The sequence below is a fragment of the Zea mays genome, chromosome 7 (genome assembly GCF_902167145.1).
Source record: "Zea mays cultivar B73 chromosome 7, Zm-B73-REFERENCE-NAM-5.0, whole genome shotgun sequence".
Lineage (NCBI taxonomy): Eukaryota > Viridiplantae > Streptophyta > Magnoliopsida > Poales > Poaceae > Zea > Zea mays.
In genome coordinates, this window is record NC_050102.1 from 2,600,778 (window position 1) to 2,621,531 (window position 20,754).

Sequence of the window (20,754 nt, forward strand, 5' to 3'; positions counted from 1 at the left end):
ATAGCAGCCTCGGTCTGTTCTTGAACGGCTTTGTTTCCGGCTATATATTTTCAGTTCAAACCAAGAGGCCATTCTATCAATAGAGAGCCTCACAGTCAACTGCTGCCTCACGGTCAGGTTGTGAGCAAGGTATGTAATCCTGAATTTTGGTTTATTTCCTTTTTGACAGAGATGGCGTTGAGCTCGGCTTAGGAAAGTCATCCCCCGAGCGCGTCCTTATTGTTCCTTTCCTTTTTCTGGCTTTGTTTTAGCATCAAGATGTATATAAACAGATGCCTAATACTAAGAAAAAATCAGTTGTGGTTGCACAACACCAGGAATTTCAGAATGCTTATTATGTTGTTGAGAGTTCTGATGATTGGTTCATCCTTGCCGGAGCTTCGATCATCGCCGGAAAAGAGTTTCGGCTAACGTTTGTTATTGGAGCCGTACGAGCCATGGGTGGATCGCCACTCTGCTCTACCAGACGGTGGTTATAGAAGGCGGCGAGGTCGCCATGTTTCACCCTCGGTAGAACCACACAGAGGGCGCCGCAAGGTCATGATCCACCACACCTTTGAGGAGACATCTGCCATCGGGACTCAGTTTCACATGACCAACTAACAGGAGTGGATGATGCTGATGTAAATGAACTTGGAGGCGGCAGGGTGGCAGTACACCATTGAGCTAGAGGAAGGAGAGGAGATCGTCGGCTGCCATGACTGCCTGGCGCTCACCGCGATCCTTTGGCTCTATGCCGTCTGACATGCTTGGTACAACAGGTTTGCCACTTATTTGCTCTCACTGTGATTTGGTGAGGTTAAGTTAGGCGCCTCTATATTCATCTATTATCATCATAGTGACTCTATGTACCTCCTCTTGTGTGTTGATGACATTATGCTCATTGTCGTCTCTCCTTTGAGTCTCATGCAATGGATCATTACAACCATTCAACATGAATTCACAATAAAGGATTTGGGTCCTCTTCACCACTTTCTAGGATTCTGTTGAGCGTCGCCCGGATAACATGTTTCTTAAGTAGCGTCAGTGTACCCTGAATATCTTGGAGCGCGCAGGCATGTCGGACTGCAAGCCATGTGCTATCCCAGGTAGACAAGCAGGCAAAGGCCTCCATGTGAAAGTGATGGATCCTTGTCAATTTCACCAGGTCTGACATATCGTATGCGATATAGCAGGTTTGTCTCTACATGCATGATCCTCGTGAGCCGCACTTGACCATTGTCAAGCAGATACTTTGGTACCTTTAGGGTAGTGTCGACTACAGACTTCTTCTTAGGGGCTCCTCCACACATGAGTTGATTGTCTACACCAACGTTGATTGGGTCGGGTACCTAGACCCACACTGATCTACTTTTGGATGTGCGATGTTTCTTGGGGATAACCTCATTTCCTGGTTTTCCAAACGTCCATGGTCTCTTGCTCCAGTGCTGAGGCTTATCGGGCTATCACTAGTGGGAAGGTTGAGGCGAGCTGGCCGCTCTAGTTCCTCTAGAAGCTTAACAAGCCCCTCACTAGGAGTACACTTGTCTACTACGACAACGTCAGTATTGTCTACCTCTCCGTCAACCCCGTCCAGCACCATCACACGAAGCATGTTGATATCGACCTTCACTTCATTCGTGAGCATGTTGCCGCCAACGACCTCGTAGTTCGCTAATATCTTCACTAAGGAGCTTCCATCATCGGTGTTCTCAGAGTTTTGATCCAATCTCAACATCTGTTGTGGCTAGATCAACATCTGTTGTGGCTAGAGTTTTGACCGCAAGGGTGTTAGATGTTGTATTTTGTTGTGCAACTGCGGGGGATGTTAGATTGTGTATAATTAAGAAGACATTCTTACATAGGTCAAGAAAACTCTCAAATCCCTGCAGAACCCTCAAATCCCTAGCGCAGCGGCACCGTAGCATGTGAGAACGACCGCGACCGAAGTCGGACTTTAGACCCGTGGTTTGGTGTGCGACAGACGAGAGAATTTCTTTTAACTCCAGCCTGAAATTCGCTCCCATGGGGAGTCGAACTTAGGACCTTATTGTTAGAATCCCGTTAGGGTTTTGGGTTAGTCCTTGTGTAATTACCTGTTTACCCCTCTATGTAATGGGCTTGACCCAACTCTTGGTTTATATATATGCACTCCCAACCCTAATTAGGGTTAAGGTTTCCCATTCTAACTTGGTACTAGAGCCAATTTCCTATCTCCCTCTCCCACCCATCCCACAGTTGTCGCCGCATCTCTACGCAGGCAGCACCCCCGCCGACCCCGGCCGCCGGCTACCTCCATCCCTACTGGACCGCCACCCCCATCGCATCCCCCGTCACCTCCCCTCCCTCCCCAGGTGCGCGCCACCACATAGGTCCAGGACGCTGAGTCGCCCGGGCCTCCATCCACGCGCCGTCGGGTGGCCTCATGCCGTCCCTGCTCATCGTCGATGAAAGTCGCCTAGAGGGGGGGGGTGAATAGGCAAATCTGAAATTTACAAGCTTTAAGCACAACTACAAGTCGGGGTTAGCGTTAGAAATATAAACGAGTCCGAAAGAGAGGGCAAAAACAAATCACAAGCAAATAAGGCGGATGACACGGTGATTTGTTTTACCGAGGTTCGGTTCTTGCAAACCTACTCCCCGTTGAGGTGGTCACAAAGACCGGGTCTCTTTCAACCCTTTCCCTCTCTCAAACGGTCACCTAGACCGAGTGAGCTTCTCTTCTCAATCAAATGGGACACTAAGTCCACTACAAGGACCACCACACAATTGGTGTCTCTTGTTTTGATTACAAGTGTTATGGAAACAAGAATGAGGAAGAAGAAAAGCAATCCAAGCGCAAGAGCTCAAAAGAACACAAGAAGTCTCTCTTTAGTCACTAATTTGTTTGGAGTGATTCCGGACTTTGGAAAAGGATTTGATCTCTTTGTTTGTGTCTTGGAATGAAGTCTATAGCTCTTGTATGAGGTTTGATGACTGAAAACTTGAATGCATTGAAGAGGGGTGGTTGGGGGGTATTTATAGCCCCAACCACCAAAAGAACCGTTGGTGAGGGCTTCTGTCGTATGGCGCACCAGACAGTCCGGTGCGCCAGCCACGTCACCCAACCGTTAGGGTTCGACCGTTGGAGCTCTGACTTGTGGGGCCACCGGACAGTCCGGTGGTGCACCGGACAGGTCCTATTCACTGTCTGGTGCGCCTTCTGGCGCTGCTCTGACCTCTACGCGCGCAGGCGCGCACTGTAGCGCATTTAATGTCTTCTGCAGACGACCGTTGGCGCGAAGTAGCCGTTGCTCCGCTGGCACACCGGACAGTCCGGTGTTGCACCGGACAGTCCGGTGAATTATAGCGGAGCGGCCTCCCAAATTCCCGAAGCTGGCAAGTTCGAGTGAATCCTCCCTAGTGCACCGGACAGTCCGGTGCTCCAGACCAGGACTGCCTTCGGTTTGACTTTGCTCCTTTTATTTGAACCCTTTCTTGGACTTTATATTGGTTTGTGTTGAACCTTTGGCACCTGTAGAACTCATAATCTAGAGCAAACTAATTAGTCCAATAATTTATGTTGGGCAATTCAAGCACCAAAATTCATATTGGAAAAGGTTTGACCCTATTTCCTTTTCAATCTCCCCCTTTTTGGTGATTGATGCCAACACAAACTAAAGCAAATATAAAAGTGCAGAATTGAACTAGTTTGCATAATGTAAGTGCAAAGGTTACTTGGAATTGAAACCAATATACTTATCTCAATTGATGTGCATGGATGGTTTTCTTCTTATTTAAAATTTTGGACCACGCTTGGACCACTTGTTTTGTTTTTAGAAATCTTTGTAAAATTCATTTTCAAAACTTTTGCAAATAGTCAAAGGTACATGAAAAGGTTTGAAAGGAGCATTTTCAAGATTTGAAATCCCCCCCTATCTCAAATGCTTTTCCTTTGACTTAAACAAAACTCCCCCTCAAAGAAATTCTTCTCTTAGTGTTTAAGAGAGTTTTACAAATTTTTGAAGATACTCCCCCTTTTTGAACACAATAAGATACTAATTTGAAAACTTGTAATTTTTTTTTAAAATTCGGGTGGTGGTGCAGTCCTTTTGCTTGGGCTAATACTTTCTCCCCCTTTGGCATGAATCGCCAAAAACGGATACTTGTGAGTGGAATATAAGCCCTTTGTAATTCTCCCCATTTGGCAAATTAGATATAAGTGAAGATTATACCAAAAGTGGAGAACTGTGCGGAGCGACGGCGAAGGATGAGTGATTCGATGGAGTGGAGTGGAAGCCTTTGTCTTCGCCGATAACTCCATTTCCCTTTCAATCTATGACTTAGCATGAGATACACTTGAAGAACACATTAGTCATAGCACATGAAAGAGATATGATCAAAGGTACATAAATAGGATATGTGTGCAAAATATCAATCAAAATTCCTAGAATCAAGAATATTTAGCTCATGCCTAAGTTTGGTAAATGTTTTCTCATCTAATGACTTGGTAAAGATATCGGCTAATTGTTCTTTGGTGCTAATATAAGAAATCTCGATATCCCTCTTTTGTTGGTGATCCCTCAAGAAGTGATACCGAATGGCTATGTGTTTAGTGCGGCTATGCTCAACGGGATTGTCCGCCATGCAGATTGCACTTTCATTATCACATAGGAGAGGAACTTTGGTTAATTTGTAACCATAGTCCCTAAGGGTTTGCCTCATCCAAAGCAATTGCGCGCAACAATGGCCTGCGGCAATATACTCGGCTTCGGCGGTAGAAAGAGCTACAGAATTTTGCTTCTTTGAAGCCCAAGACACCAAAGATCTTCCCAAGAACTGGCAAGTCCCTGATGTGCTCTTTCTATCGATCTTACAACCTGTCCAATCAGCATCTGAATAACCAATTAAATCAAAAGTGGATCCCCCGGGGTACCAAAGGCCAAACTTAGGAGTATAAACTAAATATCTCAAGATTCGTTTTACGGCCCTAAGGTGAACTTCCTTAGGATCGGCTTGGAATCTTGCACACATGCATACGGAAAGCATAATGTCCGGTCGAGATGCACATAAGTAGAGTAAAGAACCTATCATCGACCGGTATACCTTTTGATCTACGGATTTACCTCTCGTGTCGAGGTCGAGATGCCCATTGGTTCCCATGGGTGTCTTGATGGGCTTGGCATCCTTCATCCCAAACTTGGTTAAGATGTCTTGAATGTACTTCGTTTGGCTGATGAAGGTGCCCTCTTGGAGTTGCTTGACTTGAAATCCTAGAAAATACTTTAACTCCCCCATCATAGACATCTCGAATTTTCGAATCATGGTCCTACTAAACTCTTCACAAATAGATTTATTAGTAGACCCAAATATGATATCATCAACATAAATTTGGCATACAAACAAATTATTTTCAATAGTCTTAGTAAAAAGAGTAGGATCGGTCTTTTCGACTTTGAAGCCATTATCAATAAGAAAATCTCTTAGGCATTCATACCATGCTCTTGGGGCTTGCTTGAGCCCATAAAGCGCCTTAGAGAGTTTATAAACATGGTTAGGATACTCACTATCTTCAAAGCCGGGAGGTTGCTCAACATAGACCTCTTCCTTGATTGGTCCATTGAGGAAGGCACTCTTCACGTCCATTTGATAAAGCTTGAAGCCATGATAAGTAGCATAGACAAGTAATATACGAATTGACTCAAGCCTAGCTACGGGTGCATAAGTTTCTCCAAAATCCAAACCTTCGACTTGTGAATAACCCTTGGCCATAAGCCGTGCTTTGTTCCTTATGACCACATCATGCTCATCTTGTTTGTTGCGGAAGACCCACTTGGTTCCTACAACATTTTGGTTAGGACGTGGAACCAAATGCCATACCTCATTCCTTGTAAAGTTGAGCTCCTCTTGCATTGCCAACACCCAATCCGAATCCCTTAATGCATCTTCTACCCTGTATGGCTCAATAGAAGACACAAAGGAGTAATGTTCACAAAAATGAGCAACACGAGATCGAGTGGTTACCCCCTTATGAATGTCGCCGAGGATGGTGTTCACGGGGTGATCTCGTTATATAGCTTGGTGGACTCTTGGGTGAGGCGGTCTTGGACCTTCATCATCTTCCTTGTCTTGATCATTAGCATCCCCCTTATCACTGCCCTCCTCTTGAGGTGGCTCATCTTCTTGATCTTCTCCTCAATCATCTTGAGCCTCATCCTCATCTTGGGTTGGTGGAGATGCTTGCATGGATGAAGATGGTTGATCTTGTGCTTGTGGAGGCTCTTTGGATTTCTTAGGACACACATCCCCAATGGACATGTTCCTTAGCGCGATGCACGGAGCCTCTTTATCATCTAGCTCATCAAGATCAACTTGCTCTACTTGAGAGCCGTTAGTTTCATCAAACACAATGTCACAAGAAACTTCAACAAGTCCAGTGGACTTATTAAAGACTCTATATGCCCTTGTGTTTGAGTCATAAACGAGTAAAAAGCTTTCTACAGCCTTAGGAGCAAATTTTGATTTTCTACCTCTTTTAACAAGAATAAAACATTTGCTACCAAAGACTCTAAAATATGAAACATTGGGCTTTTTACCAGTGAAGAGTTCATAGGATGTCTTCTTGAGGATTCGGTATAGATATAATCGGTTGATGGCGTAGCAAGCGGTGTTGACCGTCTCGGCCCAAAACCGATCCGAAGTCTTGTACTCATCAAGCATGGTCCTTGCCATGTCCAATAGAGTTCTATTCTTCCTCTCCACTACACCATTTTGTTGTGGCGTGTAGGGAGAAGAGAACTCATGCTTGATGCCCTCCTCCTCAAGAAAGCCTTCTATTTGTGAGTTCTTGAACTCTGTTCCGTTGTCACTTCTTATTTTCTTGATCCTTAAACCGAACTCATTTTGAGCTCGTCTCAAGAATCCCTTCAAAATCTCTTGGGTTTGAGATTTTTCCTGCAAAAAGAATACCCAAGTGAAGCGAGAATAATCATCCACAATAACTAGACAGTACTTACTCCCGCCGATGCTTATGTAAGCTATCGGGCCGAATAAATTCATGTGGAGTAGCTCCAGTGGCCTGTCAGTTGTCATGATGTTCTTATGTGGATGATGAACTCCAACTTGCTTCCCTGCTTAGCATGCGCTACACATCCTGTCTTTCTCAAAATAAATATTTGTTAGACCTAAAATGTGCTCTCCCTTTAGAAGCTTATGAAGATTCTTCATCCCAACATGGGCTAGTCGACGGTGCCAGAGCCAACCCATATTAGTCTTAGCAATTAAGCAAGTATCGAGTTCAGCTCTATTGAAATCAACTAAGTATAGTTGACTCTCTAATAATCCCTTAAATGCTATTGAATCATCACTTCTTCTAAAGACAGTAACACCTACATCAGTAAATAGACAGTTGTAGCCCATTTTGCATAATTGAGAAACGGAAAGCAAATTGTAATCTAAAGAGTCTACAAGAAAAACATTAGAAATAGAGTGGTCAGGTGATATAGCAATTTTACCCAATTTTTTGACCAAACCTTGATTTTCATCCCCGAATGTTTTTTTTTCTCGAAAAACGCAGGAGAGCTGCGCATCATTGTATTAATAAGAAGGGGAAATTAAGGTCCAAGAGGACCAGTACAAAAAACCACACTATGGTGGCCAGCAACAAGCATAAATAAAACTATCCATAGGACTAGGATACAAAAAGACGACCAAGGAAAAATTAGGTCAGGCCTGCTGCGCCTAGAGCAGCAGCAAGTCCAAGGCTTCCGAGGTGTTTGGCACCAGCCAGCACCCATAAGGAAAGCTCGTCGATGAAGCTTCTATGCACCTTGCCAATGGTTGGTAAATCTCCATCGAAAATAACTCTGTTTCTATGCAACCAAAGGCACCATGCTCCCAAAATAATGGCACTGTTGACTCCCTTTCTCTTGCTTTTGTGCACCTGAATGGTCACTAGTCCCCACCAATCAGCAAAATTAGTATCTTCTGGTCCTGGAGTTAAGTGGCCCATACCAAAGGGGGAGAGGATGCTATGCCAAAACTGCCTGGCGAAGACACAACCAGTCAACAGATGTTGAACTGTTTCTTGCTCTTGTTCACAGAAAGGGCATGCTTCCGGATGGGGAAGACCTCTTTTTTGCAGCCTGTCAGCTGTCCAACACTTATTATGCATGGCTAACCATAAAAAGGTCTTGCACTTAGGAGGAGCCCACGATTTCCAAAGTCTTTTCCAAGGTTCGAAGGTAATGGAGCCCAAAAACAGAGCCTTGTAGCAGGACCTAGAAGAGAAAAGGCCCGAAGACTCGAATCTCCACACATGGTGATCCTCCTGAGAAGTGAGCACGATCTCACCCAGGGTGTCCCAAAGCGTAAGATATTGCTGTATCCCTACAAGGGAGAGGGTTGGCTTGATGTCCCTGACCCACGACATGCCCTCTAAGGCTTGATGCACTGTCCTGGTAGAGGCAACCTTTTTATCCACCTTTGAGATCACTTCAGGTGCCAGCTCAGCGATAGAGCACCCATTTATCCACCTGTCCCTCCAAAAAAGGGTGTTATTGCCATTTCCCACATTAGTGTACATCGAACTGGCCACTAGTTTTCTTACTTGTGATTGAACAGGGAGATCCAATCCACTCCAAGGCCTATTCGGGTCAGTCTTGGAGAGCCAAAGCCATTTAGCTTGCAACGCCCAACTCTTATATATCAGATTTGGGATACCAAGTCCACCAAGGTTCAGCGGTCTGGTGACTTTATCCCACGCCACCAGGCAATGCCCACCTTTCACATCTTTTCTACCCTTCCACAAGAAACCTCGCCGGATTTTGTCAATAGCACTGATAACCCACTTGGGAACGTTCATGGCGATGAAAAGATATACGGGGATTGCAGAGAGCACGAACCTGACCAAGGCTGCCCTGCCAGCAAGGTTTAGCAGTGGAGCCTTCCAACCGGGCAACCGGTTAGCTATCTTGTCAACCCACTGCAAAAGGTCCCTTTTCCCTAACTTCTTATCAGAAATAGGCAGCCCCAAATAGTTGCATGGAAAAGAAGCCGAGTTGCACTGCAAAATGTTACAGCTGTCCTGAACCGTCTGATCATCACAACTGAGAGGGATAGCACAACTTTTTCGCAAATTCACAACTAAGCCCGAGGCCTCTCCAAAGCAATCCAGGATCATTTTGACACAAGTAAGATCATCAACTGCAGGCTTGACAAAAAGAACCACATCATCTGCGTAAATCGAGAGCCTAGATTTCACATTTCTGCTGGCCAGGTCCTGCAGCAATCCTCTTTCCTCAGCATGCTTGAATAAGCTACTAAGCACATCCATCACGATTATGAAAAGCATAGGAGATAAGGGGTCGCCTTGGCGCAGCCCCCTCCGATGACGAATATAATCCCCCGGAGCTCCGTTCAATAGCACTTGTGTGGAAGCAGTGGATTAACAAATTGAACACGAGACCACACCACCTAGGCCCGAAGCCCAGATGGGATAATACTTCTAGGAGAAAGGCCCAGGACACTGAATCGAAAGCTTTTGTAATATCTAGCTTTAGAAACAGACCAGCGATCTTCTTCCTGTGAAAGGCCTTGATAGAATGTTGAACCAACATGTAGTTATCATGAATGGAACGTCCCTTAACAAAGGCACTTTGATTTGTAGCCACCAAATTTTGAAGGTGCGGTGCTAAGCGATTAGCCAAGACTTTGGATATCAACTTGGCGAAGCTGTGAATAAGACTAATTGGCCTGTAGTCCCCGGCTGTCTTGGCATCAACTTTCTTAGGGATAAGTGTTAGGTACGCAGAATTCATCATCCACAATTTGCGTGTGTTACCTTGGTGCAAGGTGATAACTGCCGCCATCAGATCAGCCTTAATTATGTGCCAACAAGTTTTATAAAATCTTCCCGTATAACCGTCTGGCCCCGGGGCTTTGTCCGAGGGAAGGCTAGCAATAGTGGCCCGGACCTCCTCCTCTGTAATGGGAAGGTCCAAGGCCCCAAGGTCAACATTAGCACTGTGGCAAACCTCCAAATCTAGAGTGAACTCTCGCTGCTTCGCTACCCCCAACAGATTGGAGAAAAAAATCAAACAAGACCTCCTGCTTTTCCTCTTGCGAGGTGGTGATCTGGTCCCCATGCACTAATTCAGAGATAAAGTTTCGCTTTTTCCGATAGTAAGCCTGTAGATGAAAAAAGGAAGTGTTGGCATCTCCCTCTTTCAGATATTTGATCCGCGATCTAAGTCTAGCAATTGTCCTTTCCAGAGATGCAAGCCCCAGGCAGTGATGCTTAAGCCTTCCTTTCAGCCATATCTCGTCCCCACACAACAGTCTATTGTCTTGAGCAATCTCAAATCTGTGCAAAATTTCCCTGGCCAGGTTAAGCTGAAATTTAACATTTCCGATCCTTTTATGGCTCCACGACTGCAAAGCCTTTGCAAGCCTTTTCAACTTTAGAGCTAATCTTTCCAAGGGACAAGAAATCATAACTGGCTGCTCCCAAGAGGTAGCCACCGTCTCCAAAAAATCTGGAAACTTGGTCCAAAAACTCTCAAAGTGGAATCTCCGTTTCCCTTTGACATTCTCATTAAGATGCAGGGCTAAGGGACAATGGTCAGAGAGTTCTGAAGAGTTGCTATGGAGAATACAATCCGGATGGATCTCCTCCCAACTGGCTGAACAGAAAACATGGTCGAGTTTAACAAGTGTAGGGACATTCCTCTCATTTGACCAAGTGAATTTCCTGCCTACCAACGGGATTTCTTTTAGCTCCAAGTCATGGATAAGTCTCCTGAATCTGCCCAGCATTGCCCTGTTTATATTGGTATTGTTCTTGTCTTCTGAGCTGTAGATCTGATTAAAATCTCCAGCTATTACCCAAGGGCCAGCGCATGTCTCCCTGACCTCCCTAAGCTCCTGGAGAAAGGAAAGCTTGAGAGGGTCGTGGTGTGGCCCATAAACACCCGTGAACCACCACTGGGCACCACCTTCCTCTTGCAACTTGACTGAAACTGTGAAATCATGTACCAATCTCTCAATAACAGAATAGACTCCATCTCTACAAGCCACCAAAACACCACCTCTGGTTCATTGCGCTGGGGAGTAAACAAAATCACTAAAACCAGCACCAAGAATAGACAGGATGTCAAAAGCTGAGATAGAGCCTAGCTTAGTTTCCTGCAAGCAGACAACCGCTGGTTTGATGCTAAGGACCAAGGACTTAACAATGTCTCTCCTAGACCTGTCATTCAGGCCCCTTACATTCCAGATAAGAAAAACAGGCTGCATTATAACAGGGTACACTAAAGAAACACGACCTACACCCCCTCCAATCAGGTTTGAGCCCGGTCTTCCCCTGGCAATTCCCAGCCAAATAATGCTGCCATGGCAGCAACATGCTCTCTGGAAAGTGCTGCATCAAAAAGGTGAACATACTTTTGGGCGTCTTCGAAGGAAATATGTTCCTGATCATCGCAAAATCCCAGCTGCCTGCAGATTGTAGCTGCAGATTCATTGCCCAGCTCCGGTGGCAGATTAGCCACCCTTCTGCTTCTTCTTGGATTGAAGTCATTGGGCAGGGTCTTCCTCTTCTTTCGCTTGGTAATCGGAGGGGCAGCCAACAGCCTTGTAGCTGGCTTGGTAACAATCTACATGAATTCTTGTAACTTTTCAGTCCTCTCAACATCTGTCATCTGGGCCACCGCTGCCTGGAATTCTTTTCTTCGCGAGTAGACTTTGAAACAGGGAGGCTTTACTTTGAATCTGCTGTCAGAGTGTTCTTGAAGGTGGGCAGGGGTGCCACCTCCGCTAAAATTGGTAACGTCCTGCGGCTCAACAGACAAAGGCTTGTCAACAGGGTGAGGGGTGCCCTGGGCAGGCACAGTGCCTGGAACCACAGCAGCACGAAGACCTCTTTCTTCTAAAATAAGTAGTGGCCGGTTGACGGCTGGAATAATAGAATCAGCATGCACATCTTCATCAGCATTGGGCGCCAGCTGCTCCACGGTCTCGAGTACATCAACAGGGGCCAAGGGACCCTGGATATGCTCAGAGGCCGGAGCCATGGTACCCCAGTCAGCAGCTAAATACGGGACATCAGCAAAATCAGCAGGTATACCAGCAGTGATCTCCATTGCCGAGGACTCCTCCAATATCTCATAGTTTCCAGCTGTCTGGACACACTGACTGGCATCGCCTTCCTTCCTAGGCTGAACTTCAGACCTTGGGCCTAGACGTTCAAGAGCAGAATGTCTGCCCAAAAGTACGAGATAGCTCTTTGGGATCTTGGTTTTTCTCGTAGGAGGAGAACATTCTTTTCTCCCCAGTCATGTGGTTTGTGCACCCGCTATCGATGATCCAACTTGAGCCCCCGGATGCATAAACCTACAAAACAAGTTTAGTTCTTGATTTTAGATCACTGCTGGGAGTTTTATTTAGCTCATCTAAGTGTTTTCTCATCTAAGGTACATGAAAGAGATATGTACCTTTGATCATATCTCTTTCATGTGCTATGACTAATATGTTCTTCAAGTGTATCTCATGCTAAGTCATAGATTGAAAGGGAAATGGAGTCATCGGCGAAGACAAAGGCTTCCACTTCACTCCATCGAATCACTCATCCTTCGCCGTCGCTCCGCACAGTTCTCCACTTTGGTATAATCTTCACTCATATATTATTTGCCTAAGGGAGAGAAGGAACAAGGGCTTATATTTCACTCAAGTATCCATTTTTGGCGATTCATGCCAAAGGGGAAGAAAGTATGAGCCCAAAGCAAAAGGACCGCACCACCACCGAATTTTAAAAATGAAGTTTTTTAATTGATATCTTATTATGTTCAAAAAGGGGAGAAAGTAGTATCTTCAAAACTTGCAAAACCCTCTTGAACACTAAGAGGAGAATTTTATTTAGGGGGAGTTTTGTTTAAGTCAAAGGAAAAGCATTTGAAACTGGGGGAGAAAATTTCAAATCTTGTAAATGCTTCTCTCAATTTTATTCATGTATCTTTGACTATTTGCAAAAGTTTTTGAAAATGAATTTTACAAAGATTTGCAAAAACAAAACAAGTGGTGCAAGCGTGGTCCAAAATTTTAAATAAGAAGAAAACCATCCATGCACATCAATTGAAATAAGTATATTGGTTTCAATTCCAAGCAACCTTTGCACTTACATTATGCAAACTAGTTCAATTCTGCACTATTTCAGATTTGCCTATTCACCCCTATTTAGGCGACTTTCAAGTTGCAATGACAGGACGGGACAGGATGAGACGATCCCTCAAATAATGTTGTTTGGTTCAGAGTCAAAGGTTGGGACAGGACTATCTCAGTGTTGTCCCCAGTTGTCCCTCAAAATTGGAGGGACGAGAGAGGATGTCAGGGGATGTCCCTGTCCTGACTGTCACGTAACCATATGCACCCTAAGAGTGCTGAGTTATTTGAGATTGTAACATTCTCGTCGTGCGGCTTCGCCACTTTATTACTCCGCAGCTGCGCATCGCCATTTTGGTATTCTGGAGCTCACAGTCGCGCCATATTGGAACAGTTAATGCCTCGCGCTCTGTTACCTTCCATTAGGTATGGTAAAAGTCAATTTTGTCCCTGCTGTAACCAAGGACTAGGATCGCTTGAGAGCCAACCAGGACGGAGGCGCCGGAGCCCAGGTCACGAGAGCTCATACTTCTCAGCGTTTGCTGCTGCATCTTCTCCCGCTGCGCAAGGGCCGAGAGCAACCTGGAGCTCATCGGAGACACTAGCTCAGGGACAACCGTGGCCCGAGGAGACAACAAGCTCTACTGCTGCTGGAACTGGTTCAGCATGGCGGCCTTACGCGTCGGCGAGAAAGTAGAGCCGCCCTGGTCTGCGTACCGAGGAGAGTGAGATGCCGCGGCGCCCGCCATCTCCGCCGAGAACAGATCGTCAAGATTGGACGGCACGAGCGTCTTTCCCCTCGCCGACCGCAGAGAGGCTGGCGACCCGACGAGCCCGTCGTAATCCGCCGAGGCGAGCAGCTCGTCCACTGCCATGCTGCGCGCGCTCATCAAAGTGCGCAGCCGGCTCAGTTGAAGGTTCCCCGCGCTCCCGGGGAGGCACAGCGCGGGCACGTTGGGCTGCGGCCACGCGCCGGCCACACCGCTTCCCCCGCCAGAAGGCGAGAGCGACGGCGTGAACGACGCACCCGGCGACGGCAGCCCCATTCCCATCGCGCCGCGTGACCCCGCCGACGACACGTACAGTGGACGGAGCTCCTCAGGCGTGTGCGCGAAGAAGCAGACGCGCCGTGCAGGCGAGGTCGTCCTTGCACAGCCGCGTCCTGTACTGCGCCGGGTGGAGCCAGCTCTCGAACACGCCGTGCGCGTACTCGCACATGTCACCCCTCCGGCATCTAGCCCCCTTCTTGAACTCCGGGCAGGGCACGCAGCTGTAGTGGTACTTGCGCGGGTCCCGCCGCCACGCGTTCTCGCCGGGGTGGACGAAGGGGCACTCCGTCCAGTCGTGGGAGTAGGCGCGCGAGCACGCGCGCACCTTGAAGGAGTACATACGGAAGTCGTCGGAGGCGTAGGCACCGTTCTTGATGTCGGGGAGGGAGGGATCCGGCGGCCACTCCTTGCGCCCTCCGAAGAGGGAGAGGAGGTGGTTCTTAAGCGGGAGCGAGTTGGGTGGGAGGGCGACGAGGTCAGACGACCGGCGATGGAGATGGTCGAGCAGCGTGGGGTCGGCGCCAGCAGCTAGGAGACGGGATACCGCAGCCGGCGCAGCGGAGGCGGCGCCGGCGGCTGCGAGGTGGAGCGCGGTGGAGAGGGACGACGGTGAGGCGCGGTTGGGATCGACCAGGTGGAGCGGCGACAGTAGGACATCGATGCAGGCCACGGATCCGTACGCCGCTGCGACCATGAGCGGGGTCATAGGCTCCGCGCCGCGCGCCGGGGAGTACCATGGCGTGGGCTCGTCGGCAAGTGACGGGTGTACCGCGAGGAGGTCCCCGAGCGCCGTGGAGTCGTTGTCGGCCGCGAGCTCCAGTAGCCACGCAGTTACGGCCGCAGCCGCGTCGGAGTTCTCTCGCGCAAGAACACTCGAAGTCCGGCTAGGGGTAGATCAGTACGAAGGGGAATACAACCTGCAGAAAGAGCAACATAACAGACGTTAACAGAGCGCGGGACATTAACTGTCCCAATATGGCGCGACTGTGAGCTCCAGAATTAGCACTGGGCATAAAACCCGAGCCCGAAGCCCTTTACCCGAAATACCCGAATCCGTACCCGTATAGCCCAAAACCCGTTACCTAAATAGCTCCAGCAGGTAATGAAACTAAATACCCGAATTAAGTACGGGCCTAATCGGGTATTAAATCACGGTACCCGAACTACCCATACTACCCGAAGCACTGTAGCTGCGTGCTTGCGCCAGCCCGCCAGGTGCTCGCGGCCTGCTCAGTGCTCACGGCCCAGTTCTCAGTTTCTCACGGCAAGGCAAGGCAAAGCTCACCTGGCAACCAAATAGCTCCAGTGTGTGGGTGTGCGGTCTGCGGTGTGCCCTGCGGACTGCGGTTCTTCTCCTCTCTCTCTCATCGTCAGGCAAGGCAAGGCCACAGCCCAAAGCGTCCTCGGCGGCAGCGTCCACACTCCACAAGCAAGGCAAGGCCTCTCTCTCATCATCAGGCACTGCTGCAGCGTCGTCGCCCCTCGGCCAGGCCACAGCCCACAGCGGCAGGCGGCAGTGCCCAGCCGCGGAGCCGCCCAGCCTGACAGCGTTTAGCGCCCAACACTCCAGCATCTCAGTGGACAACAGCACCCTCCTCGGCCAGCGCTCTCGGTCAGGGGACAACACCCTCTCTCGGTCGAATATATCGGGTATTTTGATATTACCCGAACCCGTACCCGAAAGTACGGGTACCCAAAATTACGGGTACCCGACATTATGGGTACGGGTTCGGGCTTAGATGTTTAAAACCCGAAATATAAAAAACCCGACCCGAAATAACGGGTAAACCCGAACGCCCAGCTCTATCTAGAATACCAAAATGGCGATGCGCAGCTGCGGAGTAATAAAGTAGCGAAGCCGCGCGACGAGATTGTTACAATCTCAAATAACTCAAGAGTGCTACTCAGACCAGCTAACAAACTCAGATAGAGGCCTTTCACAATCCTCCTCTTTCACAAACCCTTACCAGGAATTAACCAAAATCTGGCCTGGACCCTGGAGGCAACTCCTGTTCATCCAGTTGACTAAAAAGTGGACACTGTTTAATATGGTTATTAGCTAGTACACGGAACTACAGTTTGTCAGTTGGTAAGCTAACAATCTGTTTTTTGTGACCTTGATATCATAGGTGGTCTAGAGAGTAATACACAGATCATAGATGGTAATGGCTCAGTGGTTCACATAGTGAAGGCGTGGAATTCAACAGTCAAAGGCTTGGAATCCAACGTGTAGCAAGTTCAAAGAAAAATAAAATGTCAATCATGATAACAATGTGAGGGCAAAAACAGTCCCAAAGGTCATACATGTGCAGGGACTATTGACTCTTTGTATGTCTTTTCTTCTTGAGCAAATAAAAATAAAAAGTCAATCAGAATAATTATGTGAAGGCAAAAGCAGTCCCAAAGGTCATACACATGTACAGGGACTATTGACTCTTTGTATGTCTTTTCTTCTTGAACCTGACGTCCTTTCTCTCCTGGCAGCTTTGATGTGAAGCATAGCATACATAGTTTGAGAAACATCAAAACTCACCTTGTGTTTTCTTGCCCATCCTGCTGTGTTCTCTTCCTGAGAAGAAAGAGAGGACTCACATGGAAAGTTTTATATCTGCTGCCCTGGGTGAATTGATGATTAGATCCATAAATTTCATCATCAACAAGCTCTCGAAGCCGCCGGCACTGGCCATGGAGGAAAGCCTACAAAGGACTCTTCTCCGAGCACAGGCCATCGACGAGGAGGCCATGGGGCGGCACATCACAAATCAAGCTATGATCCAGCAGCTAAGCATGCTGAGAGATGCCATGCACCGAGGCTCTTACGCACTCGACGCCTTCAGGTACGAGCCTCACTATGGCGAGGATGACAGCGATCAAGTTGTGAGTGGATCTATGTCCCTGTCCAAGGTACCCTTTGCAAAGGATCAATATTTCTTCGGTCGAACTGCACAGTTTCGGGAACAACTACAAGAGGCACTTGACAGATTGGGCTCCATGATTGTTGATCTGAATGAGTTGGTGATGTTCTTGGCGAGCTACCCTCGCCTGCATTGCCAACCTTACAACATGCATATCCTACTGGGTAACTGCATGTTCGGTCGCCAGGTGGAAGCAGAACTTGTCATTAAATTTCTGCTGCACACACAGCTTCATAGTTCTGAAGAACTGGAGGTGCTGCCAATTGTCGGTCCACCCAGAGTCGGCAAGAGTACCCTAGTCGCTCATGTTTGCAAGGACGAAAGAGTCCAAGGTCATTTCTCAGAAATCGTGTGGCTGAATGACCTTGATTTTACAGATGGAGAGCATCAAAATCAAGTGTCAAACTCGAACAAAGACAAGAGATTGCTAGTTGTTATAGAACTATCTGGAAATCTGTATGAAGATGCTTGGAACAGGTTCTATCTTGCTTCCAAACGGAGCTTTTGTAGCGGGAGTAAAATCGTACTCACAAGCAGTTCAGACAGAGCTGTAAAGTTTGGAACATCACAGGCTCTAACTCTGAATCATCTGTCTCATGAAGCATACTGGTATTTCTTCAAGACACTTGCATTTGGAAGCATTGATCCTGAGGCACACCCAAGGCTTGCACAAGTAGCCATGGAGATAGCCAGAACGCAGAATCGTTCAATCAATGCCGCATACACCATCTGTTATTTGATGAGGAACAATTTTAACATCCACTTTTGGTGCAAGGTTCTGAGATTCTTCAGAGTGTTCGTCCAGAATCATGTCTCCAAATTCAACAAGCATCCATATGATCTTTTGAACCAAAACAGACCAATACAGATTAGCCGAATGGCTACACCTTCTGAATATGTCATTATTCGTCGTCAGTATCAGTGCTCTTCACAAGAGGAGGTTCCCAAGATAAGAGGCCAAGATGTAGTGTATGGAAGCATGAAGACTTGCGGAAAATTTGAGGTCCTAGCATGGAGATCTCTAATACCCCCCTACTATAGCTCTGTCCATACTTATGAGATTCAAGAGCCAAGGACTACAAGTGTAGGAAGCTGAACCCATACCCCTAACCAGGGATGGGGAGTAGTATTAATAGACATAGTAACTGGGCCAGGCCCATTACAGTGAGGGGTGAGACGGTAATTACATGGGGAATACCCCAAACCCTAGAGTCCTAGACGGGTAGTCTAACACCCCCCCGCAGTCACAACTCTATCCTGTACAGATGTTGAGACTGGAACGAAAGTCTGAGAATACACTCGACGGTAGTCCCTTGGTGAAGATGTCGGCGAACTGCAGCGTGGTGGGGACGCTGAGAACCCGAACGTCACCGGCAGCGACACGTTCGCGGACGAAGTGCAGGTCGATCTCCACATGCTTTGTGCGCTGATGCTGCACGGGGTTGGTGGAGAGGTAGACTGCGCTGACGTTGTCGCAGTAGACGAGGGTGGCGCGCTGGAGGGGACTGTGGAGCTCGTGGAGGAGCTGGCGCAGCCAGGAGGCCTCTGCCACGCCGTTGGCCACGGCACGGTACTCGGCCTCAGCGCTGGAGCGAGAGACGACGGGCTGACGCTTGGCGGCCCAAGAGACGAGGTTGGCGCCCAGGAACACGGCGTAACCGGAGGTGGACCGGCGCGTGTCGGGACAGCCAGCCCAGTCAGCGTCGGTGTAGACCACGAGCTCTGACGTTGGTGATGGTCGGAGAAGGAGGCCGTAGTCGAGGGAGCCGCGGAGGTAGCGCAGAATCCGTTTGAGCGCAGTGAGATGGGGCTCCCGCGGAGTGTGCATATGCAGGCACACCTGCTGGACGGCGTATGCGATGTCGGGCCTGGAGAAGGTGAGGTACTGGAGCGCGCCGGCGAGGCTCCGGTAGGACGTCGCGTCGGCGACCGGAGGCCCATCGTCCTCAGAGAGCTTGGCCTGAGTGTCGACAGGCGTGGAGCAGGGCTTGCAGTCAGACATGCCAGCCCGCTCCAGGATGTCGATGGCGTACTGGCGCTGGTGGAGGAAGAGACCCTGGGACCGGCGCTCGGCGGTGATGCCGAGGAAGTGGTGTAGGGGCCCCAGGTCCTTCATCGCGAACTCCCGCTGAAGGGCGACGATCGTGCGGTGTAGAAGATCGGCGGTCGATGCCGTGAGCACAATGTCGTCGACGTAGAGCAGGAGGTAGACGGTGTCGTCGCCGCGCCGGTAGATGAACAGGGACGTGTCCGACTTGGCCTCGACGAAGCCGATGGAGGCCAGGTAGGAGGCGAAGCGACTGTACCATGCCCGTGGCGCCTGCTTGAGGCCGTACAGGGACCGGTTCAGCCGGCAGACCAGATCCGGACGGTCAGCGTCGACGAAGCCGGTGGGCTGGCTGCAGTAGACAGTCTCCGTCAGAGTGCCATGCAGGAAGGCATTCTTGACATCGAGCTGATGGATCGCCCAGTCGCGGGAGAGGGCGAGGGAGAGGACGGCGCGAACAGTGGCGAACTTGACGACGGGGCTGAAGGTCTCGTCGTAGTCCACTCCGGGGCGCTGTGTGAAACCCCGAAGGACCCAACGGGCCTTGTAGCGGTCGAGGGAGCCATCCGAGGTCAGCTTGTGGCGAAATAGCCACTTGCCGGTGACCACGTTGGTGCCTGGTGGACACGGCACCAGGTCCCAGGTGTGGTTGGCCAAGAGGGCCGCGTACTCCTCCTCCATAGCACGACGCCAATGTGGGTCGGCGAGGGCAGTGCGAACGGAAGAGGGCACCGGGGAAGCGCCGGGTGGAGTGCTGGACGTATCAGCGGCCAGGATCAGCCGGTCGACGGGTCGGAGAACGCCAGCAGCGCGCCGAGTCACCATCGGGTGGACGTGCCCGGGGTCGCGATGGATGGCGACCGGGTGGTATACGGCCGGCTCGGAGTGAGCCGCCGGAACGTCGGGAGCGGCTGGTGGGGCCGGCTCACGGCGGTGATAGACGACGGCGGGGTCGGCGAATCGGGCCGCGCTCGTCGACGGACCCGGGTCGGGGGGCGCCGAGGTAGTGGTGTGGCCGCGGCGATGGTAGACGAGGGCGGGGTTGGCGAATCGAGCCGGAGTCGACGGGGCCGCGCGTGGCGCAGGCGGGGTCGACGGGGCCGCGCGTGGTGCAGGCGGGGTCGACGGGGCCGCGCGTGGCGCAGGCGGGGTCGACGGGGCCACGCGTGGCGCAGGCAGGACCGACGGGGCCGCGCGTGGCGCAGGCAGGACCGACGGGGCCGCGCGTGGCGCAGGCGTGATCGACGGAGCCGCGCGTGGCGCAGGCGGGGTCGACGGGGTCGCGCGTGTCGCGGAGACCGACGGGGCCGCGCGTGGCGCAGGCAGGGTCGTGGGAGCCGCACGAGGAGCAGGTAGCGGCGCAAGACGGGGAGCCGAAGGTGGGGGAGGAATCGGATCGGACTCGAGGAGGGAGTCAAGGTCGGTGGGTGGGGTGGAGCCAGCAAGGGGAAACACATCTTCGTCAAAGACGACGTGACGAGAGATGATGATGCGGTGGGAGGTGAGGTCTAGGCACCGATACCCCTTGTGGTCAGGGGAGTAGCCGAGGAAGAGGCACCGAGTGGAGCGAGGAGAAAGCTTGTTAGGGGCGGTAGCGGAAGTGTTAGGGTAGCAGGCACAGCCGAACACG

General features: G+C 49.8%; 1 protein-coding gene and 1 pseudogene across 1 annotated transcript; one reads left to right on the forward strand and one right to left on the reverse strand.

Moving 5' to 3' along the window:
* Positions 1-13,535: 13,535 nt before the first annotated feature.
* On the reverse strand, positions 13,536-15,735 carry LOC103633650 (zinc finger CCCH domain-containing protein 67-like; annotated as a pseudogene).
* A 1,007-nt stretch (positions 15,736-16,742) lies between these two features.
* LOC103631901 (putative disease resistance protein RGA3) lies at positions 16,743-18,464 on the forward strand. The gene has a single exon (XM_020540866.2). It carries the CDS (start codon positions 16,755-16,757, stop codon positions 18,171-18,173), a length of 1,419 nt encoding a protein of 472 aa, XP_020396455.1. The 5' UTR covers positions 16,743-16,754; the 3' UTR covers positions 18,174-18,464.
* The last annotated feature ends 2,290 nt before the right edge of the window (positions 18,465-20,754 follow it).

What these genes read in the sequence shown, in the direction of transcription:
- LOC103631901 (XM_020540866.2), top strand. Translation starts at nt 16,755, where the DNA reads ATGGAAAGTTTTATATCTGCTGCCCTGGGTGAATTGATGATTAGATCC.